Below are 17,707 nucleotides of genomic sequence, written 5' to 3' on the forward strand. Positions count from 1 at the left end.
TATAGCACCATAGGAATTTTTAATATGGGTGTTACACGTGGAATATGAGATATTAAACATAGATACAATATGGCCATCTACATTAGGACCTGATATTGAATTTAAGTTTTCAGCTTTAAGTTAAAAATGTTAATAATAAACCCAGTATTTTGCACAGGAAGTGAGCCACGGCCTTAAGCTTCAAACTTTTGGTAACCTCAAGCCTCTGGAATTTTGCAGCATATTGATTCTTTTAACATAAAATAGTGTTATGCAATAGCCACGGGTAGGCGATCTATAGTGTATCAGAGACCTCTTGTGGTCCTTATAGAGAATGCAGTGCTGATTAGATGAAGTATAGAAAGTGTAGAAAGTAAAATTTTGAGTTGTATGTAGCAAAGAAAATATTGAAAATAATCAATCATTATTGTGTATGGGCTAGGCTGGGTTCACATTGCGTTTCGCCATCTGTTTCACTGGTTCAGTTTTTGCATGTTTAATTTTAATGTATAGAAAAATGTGGACAACCCCATTTTTAAAAAGGATCAATTTTTTTTTTATAATATAAGTCAAAAGAAAACTAATTGTGTGTGTGTGTGTGTGTGTAAGGGGGGAAGTTAACTACAGCTACCAGGGCAGCACTGGGCGTTGGGGGGTTAACTACACTTACCAGGGCACCGGGGGGGGGGTTAACTACAGCTACTATGGAGCCATATACACTCGCCGGCCACTTTATTAGGTACACCTGTCCAACTGCACGTTACCACTTAATTTCTAATCAGCCAATCACATGGCGGCAACTCAGTGCATTTAGGCATTTAGACATGGTCAAGACAATCTCTTGCAGTTCAAACCGAGCATCAGTATGGGGAAGAAAGGTGATCTGAGGGCCTTTGAACGTGGCATGGTTGTTGGTGCCAGAAGGGCTGGTCTGAGTATTTCAGAAACTGCTGATCTACTGGGATTTTCACGCACAACCATCTCTAGGGTTTACAGAGAATGGTCCGAAAAAGAAAAAACATCCAGTGAGCGGCAGTTCTGTGGGCGGAAATGCCTTTTTGATGCCAGAGGTCAGAGGAGAATGGGCAGACTGGTTTGAGCTGATAGAAAGGCAACAGTGACTCAAATAGCCAACCGTTACAACCAAGGTAGGCACTAGAGCATCTCTGAACGCACAGTACCTCGAACTTTGAGGCAGATGGGCTACAGCAGCAGAAGACCACACCGGGTGCCACTCCTTTCAGCTAAGAACAGGAAACTGAGGCTACAATTTGCACAAGCTCATCGAAATTGGACAGTAGAAGATTGGAAAAACGTTGCCTGGTCTGATGAGTCTCGATTTCTGCTTGAACATGACAATGAGTTCACTGTACTCAAATGGCCTCCACAGTCACCAGATCTCAATCCAATAGAGCATCTTTGGGATGTGGTGGAACGGGAGATTCGCATCATGGATGTGCAGCCGACAAATCTGCGGCAACTGTGTGATGCCATCATGTCAATATGGACCAAAATCTCTGAGGAATGCTTCCAGCACCTGAATCTACGCCACGAAGAATTGAGGCAGTTCTGAAGGCAAAAGGGGGTCCAAACCGTTACTAGCATGGTGTACCTAATAAAGTGGCCGGTGAGTGTATATGCTATAGCATAATGCCAACCATAAACTCAAGACTCCAACTTTGAGACTGCTCTGTTGGCCCCTAAGCCATTATGATATAAATATTGTGAACTAAATTTGCTACAAACTATTACACTAAATGGGACTGTGCTGCTGTTCCCTGTATACAGTATCTGGTATGCAAGAACACAACTGTGCAGGGTAAAACTTTTAAGGTACTACAATGCTAAAGCAGTAGTAAAAGAGTTCTGCGCCCCTTTATTGCCAGTTACTAATGGTCCCAGCAGTCAGAAAATTATGGCATATACTGTACTAGCAAACTTAAATGACATTTTGCAATGGTAAATCCCTTTGCTCACATAATAAGTATAAAAACAAGGGCCCCACACTTGTCACCTTTTAGGCAATCCTAATGCATATTATAACACTAGATAATATCCATATTTTCTGCTGTGACCTCTTGACTACCCAGTTTTATATCTCGTAGAATCTTATGAACATGGCTATAATCAGGACAGATGTCACACAGAATACACTTACCATTCATTACTGTATGTATTGTATACGGAACCTCCATCTCTGATAATACATTGAGTCACACAGTGATACTGTCAAGTTCACCAGCTCTTGATATATGTATTACACTAACATTATTGTGCAAACATGTCCCCAGGAACGATCACTCTTTATTCTCATCATCAGTCTCTTATGCCTTGTTTACACAAGGCAATGTACAACCGACTAACAGTGATTTTTTTTTAGGCCTACATAATCAATATGTGGCTAATCAGTGATCCTTTTACATGAAGTGGATATTGGGAATAAATCTTTTTTTAATGTAATTGCAAACTTAAAGGCGTAATTCAAGTCATATAAAAAACTGTACACCTTGCTAGGATCATAAAATAAAATACGCTATACTCACCAGCTGCCCTGGGCTACTTGCAGTAATGATGTGACCAAACACACTACAGTCAATCAGTGGTCCTGACTCCTGCTGAGGCAGGATGTGAAAGAAATTAAACATTGATATATTCATGATGTGATGTCTAAAAAGTCTCATTTTATTAGTGACTACCTTCTTACTAGGTGTGTATCAGTTGCATATGAAATGTAAAATGATATGCATTAGATAAAGGCATATGTTTGTAGTGTATGCGCACATAGTAATTGGTTTATACTGTGATGTGATAAAAAGATATATATATATATATATATATATATATATATATATAAACCTACAAGCATAGTCTGCTTTCAGAATTGACAACCATGATATCCTGCATTTCTTTCAGGGAGGTATCAATGAAAGATGCCAAGGAATACGCTGAGTCTATTGGAGCAATTGTTGTTGAAACTAGTGCAAAGAATGCCATCAATATTGAAGAGCTCTTCCAAGGCATAAGTAAATATTTCAATCCATAATTGTACTCTGTATTTATAAAGCTTTTTTCACTTCAGTAATGATTGAGAGAATGCTTCCTTGCCAACACTGTGATGTATTAATCAGTGTTTCTGTAAGCCAAGTACCACCTGCTTAAACACAGTACAATAAGTACCACAGGTGGATAACCTAGGGTCTACACCCAGTAGTCTTTAAAAGAGTTTTTTAAAATAAAATGAAATTTTAAGAAATGATCAATCCAAGCCTTTGTTTTTTACCGCTTTTTGTTTACGCGTTCACTGTGCGGGAAAATGTCGCTTTATTTTAATAAATTGGACAATTATGCACACTACGGAATATAATATGTTTATTTTTTAATTTCTATATGTTTTATAAGTTGGGTGATTTGGGGGGAGGGGCTGTGGCATTTTTTTAAAAAAACCTGTAATTTTTTATTTTATTTTACACTTTTTACGTACCCCTAGGGGACTTTTACATTTTTGCATTGGATCAGCATAGCATAGCATTCATAAGTATTATCTGCGATCATTGCATAGAGCCTGCCTGTGCAAACCCTATACACTGATCGCAGATCTGACTGCCGGGAGGAAGGTAAGAGACCTCCGGCACTCAGTTACAATGATCGGGGCCCCCGCAGTGTAACTTCAGATTCTGATTGGATAGTGACAGGAGTACAGCCCCTCCATGACGTTATAGGCACATAGGCCCCGCCCTGTCACCGACCATTGAAACAGGCTGCCTAAAGGTCTAGGGCCCACCCCCTCTAGGTCAGCCCATACCAATGAGCGTCGAGGGGGCAAGGCCTATGCGTCAATGACGTCTCGTAAGGGCGGGGCCAATGGTGGTGCTGTTGCCGTGAAACCCTGCCCTCTTAGAACAATCTGCAGTTGATAAGAGATCATTTTTTACTTGACGTATGATATAAAATAAGGTATGATGTCAGAATGCAAAAAGGGTGTGGCAGTGTCACTTTAAGTGACATCATGGGTCCTTAAGGGGTTAATATTGCTTCTGACAGTTGGTCGGGCAAGACAGACCATCTACAGATGTTGTGATGATAGAATAGTCCACAATAAAGTGAGCATTATTTAACACATGCATGTGTTTTACAGGTCGGAGAATCCCACCACTGGATCCGCAACAGAATGGTTCTAACGGTGCAATGAAACTTGGAAGGCAATCCTTACAACCCGCAACCAGATGCTGCTGATCTAACCTTGATTTCCATCCCTTTTGTATGCCTTCTTCTTTCTCCAGTGTGTGTGAGCTGCCCTCCAAGGTTTCTGTTCACTCTTTGATCTGATGTGTAACTCAGTGTCTAAACCCTAACCTTCCCTGCTGTCCCTAACATGGAGAGAGCAGAAAGTCTGCACGTCATTTCGCTAAGTAGCAGTTAAATGGTAGGAATTATGTCAACTGGAAAGTTGCCTCACTTTACATCCAAAAAACACATCAACTATAATACAGTGCAGATGGTGTGTTCTGTTCAGTAATCAGTAAAGAACATTACTAAAAGAGTTTGGACCTAAACTAAAACTAATGAACCTTCTTTATAATACCAGGGGGTTAGTTAGATGGGACCCTGTCATGGGCACACCTTTTACTTTTGAATTCACTGCTGCTTATACATCATTATTCAGATATTGAAAATTAGGAATCCATTGGGACTTAGGAATCATAACTATAAAGAGACACAGGCCACAGTTATGTACTAAGTTGTATGTAGCTTTAGGACCCTATTACACAGGACAATTACTGGCCAAGTAGATAATCATTGGCCAATCACTTTGTTTTAGTGCTCTACAAAATTGTTGTTATTCGATTGCACATCTCCACGTGTAATAGGAGATGTATAGCCGATGGACAAAAGAATGAAAGAATGATCCGCCCAACATTAGTGTGCCCTGCCTGATGGCTGAGTAGTGTTAAACAAGTGCCGATCTATGAGATTGCTTCTCTTTAGTGGTGCCGGCTTGGTGGTATATGTGAGATTTTTAAAATGACTCTTAAAAAAGAATTGTTGCAACTTTCATATCAATTCCAACTGTCCTAAATACATCATTTGAAAACTGTGCAAACATACATAACCGTATGACGCGCAAGCTACATCCCAGCCATGTAGAGGCTGCTATATGGGCGTGAACAATCCACAAAAATGTGTTGATTGCCAAGATCGGTGCCAGCTGGAAACATCTAATATGGCCCTAAAAAAGATTGTCTCCTTCTTTGGCAGTCATGACATAGTTATGTTCACCTATAAATTTCAGTAGGTGCTACGTAATACTGCTTTCCCCCTGCAGTGGTTGCCCTGCTGCTTATCTGGAGAATCAGGGGTTATACAGCCAACCTCCTCAAAGAGTTAACATAATTGCTTACTATCATTCGCACTTGTATGCCAACATTTTACACCTAGATTAAAAGTTAAAAATAAAGTTTTTAACATGTTTTTGTAGCAAGAGTAACAAATAAACCTAGAAATAGGACATCCGATGTTACAGCAGTAGTTGTGTAGAATAAATTTATTTAGACTTCTACATTTAGTTCAGTCCAGGGAGCCTTCACATTGTCTTGACAAAGTGAATTTACATAAATACCAGCTTCTTGTAGCAATTTAATTTAATTACTGTTAATTTTTAGACTAGTATCTGTAAGAGTACAAAAAAGGGAATCTCTGATCTATTATGTCCTTGTTGTTTGGAATACCTAAAAATTATATTACTCTTAAGGTAAATTTTTATGATCAAAATGCCCCCCTCCCTCTTTAAACACTGTTCATTCATTAATTCGTATTACTTATCTTTTATTGATCCTAAGTTACAGCCTCTGTTATTGCCCAGAGTTGTAGTCACACTTTTATAAGCATCAGAACCCATTGCTTGCTGGCTCAGGGCCTCTACAGGGCTCAATATGCTTTTATCACCAGCTGCTGAAGTATAATCTAATGGAAGTAAAACTCTGCTACAGGAGGCTGTTTGAGAAATGTCTATCAACGCTCTTATTCACCGTTTCCAATGACAATGAAAGAAATTGAGAATGTATTTCTGAACAGTAATACAGGCTGTTACTCAGGATTAGGGATGGTCCGAACCTGCCGAGGTTCGGATTCGTATGAACCCGAACGCTCGGCAGCAGATTCCCGCTGTCTGCCCGCTCCGTGGAGCGGGCGGATTCAGCGGGAGTAATGCCCTGAAAACTGGGATACAGCCTATGACTATGGCTGTATCCCAGTTTTACAGGCGGTCCTCCCGCTGGATCCGCCCGCTGCACAGAGCGGGCAGACAGCAGGAGTCGTTACCGAGGGTTCAGGTCAGTACGAACCCAAACCAAACTCGGTTCGTACCATCCCTACTCAGGATCATGACGAGTACAAGAGAAGTAATCTACTAGCAAAGTTAAGGGGTTTTCTGGGGCAAAATGGACTGATGAGCTGTCCACAGGATAGCTCAGCGGTCACTGATCAGCACTGCAGTTACAAGTCATCAACGATACACAGTGCAGGGAGACAAGCTGCTTCCGGCCCTGTTCACTGTGTAGTTGGGGCACCGAACGGCTGATTGACATGGGTGATGGGTGTCGGCACCCTGATGATCAGTGAACAGTTAGCTATCCTGTGGAGATACAACTGTTTTGCTTTCATCTTTCATGTTAAATTTATTTAACTAAAGGAATTAATGTCCATAGCTACCAACCCAATCACAGGTCTCATCTTCTAGCGAAACAATGTTTGCAATACCTAACAAGTGCACTTTTTGTGCCCCAGTTTCATACATGGACCCAATTTTTTTTATTAGTACTATTGGGAAGTGAGGGGAGGGGGTGGGATAATATAGGAACCTAATGTTTTAAAATTGTTTGATGTATCCATATTTACAGAGTGTTATTGTAATCCATAACGTGGGATCAATTTGTCGATCTAGCTCATTTTAATAGATGTTAACCTAACACATTCTGAACACTTTGGCCCTGCTAAATGCTACAGTATTGAGTCTTTACTATAATTGAGCAGATAAGTGTATATCCTTTTTTTGCCCCGTTGGGAGGCAGATTTTGTCCAAAGTTGGATAAACCTCTCTCACTTTTTAAACCATTTAACACCCTTTAGCACTATTACAGAGTAATGCTTGTAATATGGCTATTTTGGTATAATAGAAGTAAAGTCACCTATTTGTGCCAGTAGAAGGACAAATGTTGCATGTAACATACATCAACAGGAGTTTATTGAATACACTCTAACAAAAGCCATGGCACAACACAATACTGAGTTTACTGAAGCAGTGAATACAGAATGGTCTGACCTATTTTTATGTATAGATGCAATATACTACTTTAACCTCATTTATTTAAACTTTGTTTTTTCAGTTTATTAAACATTAGAGTTGCTATGTTGGATGATTCCATGGTTTGTGTTGTTCTGTAAAACTAAGACTGGGCTGGTTCCCGAATTTTTACCTTAATGTATAACACACAGAAAATATGTTCATTATCATTTTATTATTCTTGTTATGTGCTTCTGACTTTATTCTACAATATAAAAAGCAAATAAACTTTTTTTAAGGGTTGTTATTGGAAGTGTGAAATCTTTGTGTATTAAAGTGTTGTGTTGTGTGTTAAAGTGTTACTGTCGTTAAAATTTTTATTGCAGAAATCAATAGTCCATGCGATTTTAAGAAACTTTGTAATTGGGTTTATTAGCCGGAAAATGCATTTTTATCATGAAAAAGCAGTTCGAAGCTCTCCCCCCTGTCTTCATGGTTTTCCTATGGAGAGAGAAAGTAAAGGCAGCAAAAACAGGACAACAAAGAGTTAATTTACACTCACATCACAGGCTCTCTCCTCTGACAGTCACCACTGAGCTATCTGACCACTAATTAGGGCTCTGAATAGCTCCCCTGCTGAGCAATCCTTTGTTCTCGGCTCTCAGCTGCCGGCTAATCTCGATCCTTCCCCCTCCCCCCTCCCCTCTTCATAGTCCAGACAGATCCGACTGATGAAAAAACAGTCGAGATTTCCTGATTCTGAGGAGTGGATGACAGAAAGGAGAGGAGGGGGGGACCTGGGAAAAGTCTTTTTACATGCAGATAATGGCATATTTGGTTAATAAACCCAGTTACAAAGTATCTTAAAATCGCCTGGACTATTGATTTCTGCAAAAAAAAAATTAACGACAGTGACACTTTAAGGTGGACCTACAAAAACACCAGAAGGTTATGTTTACAGGTGGCATATTTGTTACAGAAAATCCATTCCATCCCATCTTAGGCCCCATTCACACGTCCAGTTTTTACTGTCAGGAAATCCCGATCAGGAGGCCTCAAATGGCATTAGGATTTCCTGACAGTAATCTGTTTTTACCTTCAGGAAACCATCAGGAAATGCCTTTCCTGATCAGAAAAAAAAGTCTTTTCAATATGGTCTAGTATGCCAAGTACTCACATAGCACCTAGTGTACTGTGCCACCGTGTTCCCTTCATGTGCTGTGCCACCCTGTTCCCCTTATGTGCTGTGCCATCCTCTACCCCTCATGTGCCATGCCATTATCTCCCCCTCATGTGCCGTGCCACCCCGTCCCACTCATGTACCGTGCCACCCTGTCTCCCTCTTACCATGTGTCAAACTCTAATCTGTTGCAGAACTACAAATTGCATTATAAACTGCCAATAGGACACTATGGGAGATGTAGTTCTGCAACCTGGATGGCCACAGGTTGCAAAACTACAACTCCCATCATGAATTATCAGCATGGCATGATGAGAGTAGTAATTCTGCACACTGGATGTTCGCCGATGGCAAAACTACAACTCCCTGCTGACGGCATGATAGAAGTTGTAGGTCTGCAACCTTGATGGCCACAGACTGCGGCGGCACACGCTCCCTACTGTACAGGAGCAGGGAAACTAGTGCTGAGATTCCCTGCACTGGGTTTCCCTCCCAAGAGCAGAAAGCATCTGCTTTTGAGCAGGCTGTCTGAAATGGCAGGGCACTGAACAAGAGGTATATGTGGTATGCATCTTCTCCAGTCTGCCAAGAAAGAGTTAAGTGGCAATGCTGAACATTGACACTTAACTCTTTTGGGGAAACATGTGCTGGAGCCATGGTGACTGCCCACTGCCCCTGAAAAGCATGGCACCCCAGAGTCTGACTGAGCTGCATAGAGTGGACTCCTCCCTGTCCCCAGACTCCTCTCTATAACACTTAGGATGCAGTAGTCCCAAGAGTTGTGGCGGCTGCTGCTATCTAGGGCTGCACCAGGAGAGTGGAAGTTTGCATGGGGCCCCAGCCCAGGGACCAATGATGAAGAAGGGGACGTCTCTCAGCACTAGAGGACAACGGTGTGGCTCTTTGACTTGCAGCACTAAGAGGTCAGTGAGTGGGCCAGGTAATTACAGACAGAGGTCAAGCTATGGGATGTGCAAGAGCCGAGCAGTGACAAGTGTTGCCAGCTGGGCTGGCTGATGTGTGATAGGAGCTACACTGTGCTCTGTCATGTGCATAGTTTCCAACAGTCCCGGTAAATGTTATTGTCCCGTGTATGTTATGGCAAGTCCCGTCCCCATTATGATAAGCCCCGTCCTGGGCAAAACCATGTGTGGGATATTAAAAGAAAAGTCTGGCGAAAATTTTTATTTAAGTATTATATTGCCCCTCAAAAGTTATACAAATTACCAATATACACCTATTATGGGAAATGCACATAAAGTATTTTTTTCCCTGCACTTACTACTGCATCAAGGCTTCACTTCCTGGATAAAATGGTGATGTCACAAACTGACTCCCAAAGCTGTGCGGGCTGTGGCTGCTGGAGAGGATGATGGCAAGGGGAAACTGAGGGACACAGGACACTGGGGGGACACTGAGCATCCCCCTGCTATCATCCTCTCCAGCAGCCACAGCCCGCACAGCTCTGGTCGTCGGGAGTCGGGTCGTGACATCACCATTTTATCCAGGGATTGAAGCTTTGAAGCAGTAGTGAGTGCAGGGAAAAAGCGCTTTATGTGCATTTCCCGTAATAAGTCTATATTGGGGAGTTGTATAACTTTTGGGTGCATTACAATACTTAAATAAAAATTTTCGCTGGACTTCTCTTTTAACTCATTGCCAGTTAGAGGTCACCAAGTATCCTGTACTCAGTAGAAAAGGGTCACCCAGCTTTCCCAGCATCTTGTATTCAGTATGATTGGGTCACCCAGCATCTTTTTCTCTGTATGATGGAGGACACCCAGCTTTCCCTGCATCTTATACTTAATATGATAGATATAACCCAGCTTTCCCAGCATCTTGTAGTCAGTATGATGGTCACCTAGCTTTCCCAGCATCTTTTTGTAAGTATGATGGTGGTCACCCAGCTTTTCCAGCATCTTGTATTTAGTATGATTGGGTCACCCAGCATTCCCAGCATCTTTTTCTCGGTATGATGGAGGACACCCAGCTTTCCCTGCATCTTATACTTAATATGATAGACATCACCCAGCTTTCCCAGCATCTTGTAGTAAGTATGATTGTCAACAGCTTTCCCAGCATCCTTTTCTAAGTATGATGGTGGTCACCCCGCTTTCCCAGCATCTTGTATTCAGTATTATTGGGTCCCCCAGCTTTCCCAGCATATTGTACTCAGTATGATGGTCACACAGCTTTCCAGCATCTTATACTCAGTATGATGGAGGACACCTAGCTTACGCTGCTTACCGTACAAATGTGATAATTTTATAGTTCAGGCGATTACACACATAGCGATACCAAATATGTTTTATATTTTTATTTATAAAATGGGAACTTTTATTGGGGAGGGGATTTTTTATTTTTTTTATTAATAAAATGACTTTTTTTTTTTACTGTACACATTCACTTTTTGTCCCCCTAGGGGACTTTTATTATTACTGCTGTTATCTCTCATAGAGATCAATGCAGTAAACTTAATACAGTACTGATCGATTAGATCAGTGCTGTATGACTCTACAGTGCTGCAGACCAGATACATTGTTTGGCAAGCCGGGATCAGCATCAGTGGGGTACGCAGAAGGGATCTCCCCTCCGCAATCGCATCATGGGGGGAAGATCCACCCACTAGACACCAGGGATAGGGGCACAGAAGACATTAAAATGCAGCAGTCTGTATTTATCAAGTGGCCTGAAACTCACATTATGTGGTAAAATGCTATGTTTACACGGGACGATAATTGGCCCAATCGCACGATTAACGATGTCGGAGTAACGTTTTTTTTTAAATAACGATCAGCGTTTAGACGGTACAATATATATCGTACTGAAAAATCGTTTTGCAATCATTTTAAGATCGCCCGCCCGCAGCCCGGCCCGCCTGCAGCCCAGCCCCCGGCCCGCCTGCAGCCCGGCCCCTGCTCATCCGCAGCCCGGCCAAGCATCCTACAGCTCCCCCCCCCCCTGGGAATTTCAAACAGCTCCTCTTCAGCCAATCAGTGCTCCTCTTCAGCACTGATTGGCTGAAGAGGAGCTGTTTGAAATTCCCGACTCCCCTCTTCAGCCAATCAATACACTGAAGAGGGGAGCCGGGAATTTCGAACACCCGCTACGCCAAGCAGATAAGGTATGCTCGTGGCCTTGGCGGCGGGTGCTATCCGAGCGGTGGGGATGGCGATCGGGGCGGCGGCGATCGGGGCGACGGGGTTGGCGATCGGGGCAGCGGGGGTGCTGATCGGCTGGCGGGGGTGGCGATCGAGCCGGCGCAGGGGGCTGTGGATGAGCAGGGGGCCGGGCTGAGGGCGGCCGGGCTGCGGGCAGCCGGACTTTCGCGACGACTGTTTACACGGAACGATCTGCGAATTTTTTGCGAACGATCAACCACGATTTGAGAACATGTTGAAAGATCAAAATGAACGATTTCTCGTTCGTTGTTTGATCGTTCGCTGCGTTTACACGTACGATTATTGTTCGAATTCGATCGTTATCGCTCAAATTCGCACGATAATCGTTACGTGTAAATGCACCATAACAGCAACCAATCACAACTCAGGTTTCATTTTAGAACAGCTCAATAATATATTAAACCCGAGCTGTGATTGATTGCTGTGGGAAAAACAGACACTGTGACAATTCTGAGATAAACAAATCACCACTAAAGAAAATAGACCAGGCTTATCTCTGATAATAAACTGCACTTTCAATAGACTAACCAACACACAGAAAAATCCCCTGTTGATAAATTTCCTCCAGTGTTTCTTACATCTCTCCATATTTTTATGTCATTTGCAATGTATGTATTAAATTGATATATGAGTATTGATTTTTGGGTATTGCTTTGCATAGTGGTTGTACATTTTTTATTACTTCAATTATATTAAGCTTATGTTGACTCTGTTCCAATCTAGCATATTTGGGATTAAGTCCTGGCTATATTGCTGTACTTGGAATTTCACAAAAGGTTAAAGAAGCAGTTCACAAAAAAATAGGCGCTGGCACGTATACTAACCGCAGCTATTCTGTGTCCCACGGCTTTGTTCCGGTCCCGCAGCACCGTTTAAATCCGTCGCGTACTCACTTCTGCTGTGACTCCTTTTTTGTCTACTGTGATTGTATGCCGGAACTCACGCGTTTCTATAAAGAATGCATTGAAGCGTGTGAGTTCCTTCACACAATCGCAGGAGACAGAAGAGGAGTCACATCAGCGGTGGAAGTGAGCGCGCGCCGGATTTGAACGGCGTTGCAAGACCGTAACGAAGCTGCTCTGCTGGACATTGATCAGCTGCGATGAGTATACGTGCCAGCGCCTACCGGGGGGGGGGGGGGGGGGGGCGCAATAATATTTTTTCGTGAACTGCTTCTTTAAATCTAGAATGTAAAAAGTTACTTCAGTATCAGAAAATTGTATTTACATAAAACTCACCATTACGCCAAGATACATAACTTACAAATAAAGTGTTACCACTATTAGCTTTAGCATGTGTTTGCTTGAATTACCCCTTACAAAAAGTTGTGCAGTCAGTTAATTTTCAATGTGGTAAGGTCTCAGCAGCCCCCCCCCCTGCTCCTCCCTCCCAAACAGCAATGCACCATGCTCCACTTTCTTAGTAGGCTTTGCTGGATCTTGTCTCTGAGGCAAAGGCCCTCTGAGTGATTTCTCCATGTCAGACCAGTCTCTACAGCCTACATCACCATCTTCCAGTCATATAGATACATATACTCCTTGACACATTTATAGACAAGAGAGGGGTTTTTACAGTATGCTGCCTTGTGATAAATGATGCTTCAACCAGGGCAGAACTGGGACTAAAAGCAACCTTGGCATACAAAGCACCCTTCCAGCCCTTGTATATGAAGGCCAATAAAAATACTCTACAATGGACATATCCGATCGCCAAATCCTGACCACATCTAATGATTTTACCGTATTGTTAATAAATAAAAATCACATGTGTGCTATACTAGTTTTTTTTTTTTTTTGCATTTTCCACCTGACAAGTTTGCTCTATATGTATGAAAAGCCAACCATAAACAGCTTCATACACTACAACAAAACCAAAGAAAAAGACATATTTATGTATGCAGAAAAGAAGGAAAATAAAGGGTGGGAATGTGATGGTGCTGTCATGTACTCTGGGAAACATCATTACCCGGTGAGTAACTCCTGTTTTCCCTATCGACATGACAGCACCACCAGAGAGAATACCAGAGAAGAGAACTTATGGGCCTATTACACCGGTCGTTCCCCGCTCGCTGCCACCGCTATTCAGCGCGGCTGCAGCGAGCGGGAGGGGGCGGCGGGGACCTGCGGGGGGGCTGCCCGGGGGATCGCTGATCGTCCGGGCAGCCCATAGGATATAGCAGCGTCTGCTGCCGTCGCTCCTATTCAACATGTTGAAAAACAAGCGACTGCAACGATCAGCCGACATGAACGATGTCGGCTGATCGTTGCACTCTATTCCATGGGACGATTATCGTCCGTAGCGGCCGATATCGGCCGAATATGAACGATAATCGTTCCGTGGAATAGGGCCTTTAGGGTGGGACAACAGCTTGCAACACTTTCCTCCCAAAAGCAATATCTGAAGAAGAGGAAAGATCCAACCTATAATGTCGAAAAAAAGTGTGGGGTGAAGACCAAACAGCCGCTTTACAGATCTGCTCTAACGTAGCATCCCCTTTTTCAGCCCAAGAAGCCGCCACCGCCCGCGTAGAGTGAGCCTTGAGAGAGATAGGAGGAGAAAGACCAGCAGACACATAACACATGCAAATGGCCTGTCTAATCCATCTAGCTAAGGTACCCCTGGTTATCTTACTTCCTTTATTGGGCTCTGCATACTGGATAAACAGAGACGTAGACTTCCTGAATGTACTGGTTATGTCTAAATAATGTAGCACTGCTCTCCTGACATCTAGATGGTTGAACTCTCTCTCCCTATCATTTTTAGGGTCATCACAGAATGACGGTAGAACCACCTCCTGGGACCTATGGAAGTCCGATGTAACTTTCAGCAGAAAGGAGGGATCCGATCTAAACACAATCCTGTCAGATAAGATCTTAGTGTAAGGTTCTGTGCTGGAGAAATGAATCATTTCGCTTACCCTCCTGGCTGATGTTACTGCCACTAATAGAGCTGTCTTGAGCGTAACTAACTTAACAGATGTATGCAAAAGAGGAGTCCGTGGAGCCTCATTGAAGAGTCTCAAAACACAGGACTAGCCAGATATCCCTCCTAACAGGAGCTGCCACTTGGCTGGGTCCTTCCCGGAGGGATATCTGGCTAGTCCTGTGTTTTGAGACTCTTCAATGAGGCTCCACGGACTCCTCTTTTGCATACTCATGTTTCCCAGGGGGCAATGCACCTAGGACTTCACTGCATTGAGCGCTTTCATTAGCAGCCGGCAGTGTTGTCATTTGGCTGTTCTCCCTGAGTTCAGCAATCTGTTTCTCTTATGGCTCTACTAGGCATTGCTCCCACCTAGCCAGAATCCTGCTCCACACTGATGAGGGGCAACACCCCGAAACAGCTGTCTGTGGATGGTTACCTAGCCTTGGTTTATCCCTTGTCATTACACTGACTTATAGGGCCACTTAATATGGTGGATTTTGTGGTTTCCTAACAGGAGCTGCCACTTGGCTGGGTCCTTCCCGGAGGGATATCTGGCTAGTCCTGTGTTTTGAGACTCTTCAATGAGGCTCCACGGACTCCTCTTTTGCATACTCATGTTTCCCAGGGGGCAATGCACCTAGGACTTCACTGCATTGAGCGCTTTCATTAGCAGCCGGCAGTGTTGTCATTTGGCTGTTCTCCCTGAGTTCAGCAATCTGTTTCTCTTATGGCTCTACTAGGCATTGCTCCCACCTAGCCAGAATCCTGCTCCACACTGATGAGGGGCAACACCCCGAAACAGCTGTCTGTGGATGGTTACCTAGCCTTGGTTTATCCCTTGTCATTACACTGACTTATAGGGCCACTTAATATGGTGGATTTGGTGGTTTCCTAACAGGAGCTGCCACTTGGCTGGGTCCTTCCCGGAGGGATATCTGGCTAGTCCTGTGTTTTGAGACTCTTCAATGAGGCTCCACGGACTCCTCTTTTGCATACTCATGTTTCCCAGGGGGCAATGCACCTAGGACTTCACTGCATTGAGCGCTTTCATTAGCAGCCGGCAGTGTTGTCATTTGGCTCCCTGAGTTCAGCAATCTGTTTCTCTTATAACTTAACAGATGCATCAATGATTGGTTCAAATGGTGCCTTCATAAGTGCATTCAGAACTATATTTAAGTCCCAAGGGGGAACTGTTTTTATAATCTTAGGATAAAGTTTAGACATAGCAGTAAAAAATCTTATAACCCATGGATGTCTGGCTAGAGGTTGGTTATACAGAGCCCCTAGAGCTGAGACCTGAACCTTCAATGTCGCAGTTTTGAGCCCTTTTTCCAAACCCCTTTGCAAAAAAATCCCAAATCTGCACCAGATTAGGTTTATCAAAATCCAGTGTACTCTGCCCAACAAAATTAAAAAAGGTTTGCCAAATCCTAAAGTAAATTTTGCATGTTATAGGCTTCCTACTCTTTTGCAATGTAGTGATAACTGCATCTGACAGACCTTTCCCCCTAAGGATTAACCTTTCAAAAGCCAGGCCGTCAAATGCAGCTGCTTGACCTGCGGGTGTTGTACTGGCCCTTGAAGTAGTAGGTCTGGCTGATCCGGCAGCACCCATGGATCTGTCACGGCCCAGTCTTTCAGGCAAGAGAACCAGGTTCTTCGGGGCCAGAATGGTGCAATTAAGATCACTCTGGCTCTCTCTTGGCTTATCTTTTTTAGCACCCTTGGAAGAAGAGCTGCCGGGGGAAAGGCGTACATCAGGTCCCACCTCCAGCTCTGAGACAGAGCATCCACCGCTAAGGGGTGATCTTCCGGGGACAGTGAGAAGAATTTTCTTACTTGTCGATTCCTTCGGGTGGCAAATAAATCTATTTCTGGCACCCCCCCATAATTGTGTAATCTTTTGAAACACCTCCGGGTTTAACTGCCACTCTCCCTGGCGAAGCTGGTTGCGGCTTAGATAGTCTGCTCGCACATTGAGGGAACCCTTTAAGTGGACTGCTGACAGACTTAAGAGATTTGTTTCAGCAAACGAAAAAATCTGGTATGAAAGACTTAACAGAGACTGGCTTCTTGTTGTTCCTTGCCTATTTATTATTGCTACTGCTGTAAAATTATCTTATAAAACACGGACACTAGAATTTTGGATGTAATCTTTTGCAACCTTAAGGGTCTCTAGAATGGCCGCTACTTCTCTAAAGTTAGAGGATCTATCCCTGAATCCCTGAAGGATCTATCCCAGGACCCCTGAAAATTTAACTCCCCTAGATGGGCTCCCCACCCCCTGGGGCTGGCATCCGTGGTAACAATTATGGGACATGGATTTACCCAACTAAGACCACCCGTAGTATGCTCTCTGTCTAACCACCAGTGGAGACTCTGCAATACTTCTTGAGAAAGAGTTACCCTCCTATCCAACCCGCTCGGGGAACCATCCCATAACCCCAGAAGATATAACTGTAGGGGCCTAGAGTGTATTTGGGCCCAAGGCACAGCTGGTATGGCGGCTGTAAACAACCATAACAGGGACATACCCATTCTGATTGTAGTTAAAGGATTCCTTAGGATTGAAGAAATTGTAGCCTCTATTTTCTGCACTTTTTCTTCTGAAAGAAACGACTTTTGTGAAGAGGAATCTAAGACGATTCCTAGAAATTTCTTCTTTTGAGCTGGGGATAAAGAAGATTTCTCCACATTAACTATCCACCCTAGCTGTTTTATAATACCTAAAGTCCTAGATATTTGGGACTGCAGATTTTCTTCCGTATCGGCTACTAACAAAAAATCGTCCAGATAGGGAACAAACAAACCTGGACCCTCCCTGATGTGCGCTGCCATTTCCGCCACGACTTTTGTAAAAATTCTGGGCGCAATCGCTATGCCGAATGGCAATGCCTGAAACTGAAGGTGACAAGGTGAGCCATTCAAAAAAATCGCCAGTCTTAAATATTTTTATTAGTCTTTATGTATGGGTACGTGCAAATAAGCGTCTTTTAAATCAATTGACGCCATGAAGCAGTCTTTGGTTAACAAATTTATTGTGGATTTTATTGTTTCCATTTTAAACCTATAGTATTTTAAAAACTTATTCAAGGGCTTCAAATTAATTATCACTCTATACGAGCAATCTGGTTTTTGCACCAAAAAAAGCGTGGAATAAAA

General features: G+C 43.2%; 1 protein-coding gene across 1 annotated transcript in view; it reads left to right on the forward strand.

Moving 5' to 3' along the window:
- The window catches only part of RAB31 (RAB31, member RAS oncogene family), a 34,171-nt gene extending 26,610 nt beyond the window's left edge, over window positions 1–7,561 (forward strand). Inside the window, exons 6-7 of the mRNA XM_069957780.1 lie at window positions 2,893–3,002; window positions 4,115–7,561. Of these exons, the coding sequence (XP_069813881.1) occupies window positions 2,893–3,002; window positions 4,115–4,212 (208 nt within the window). The 3' untranslated portion in view covers window positions 4,213–7,561. The remainder of the gene's footprint in view (window positions 1–2,892; window positions 3,003–4,114) is intronic.
- Window positions 7,562–17,707: the final 10,146 nt, after the last annotated feature.

This window comes from Dendropsophus ebraccatus, chromosome 2, assembly GCF_027789765.1.
Source record: "Dendropsophus ebraccatus isolate aDenEbr1 chromosome 2, aDenEbr1.pat, whole genome shotgun sequence".
Classification (NCBI taxonomy): domain Eukaryota; kingdom Metazoa; phylum Chordata; class Amphibia; order Anura; family Hylidae; genus Dendropsophus; species Dendropsophus ebraccatus.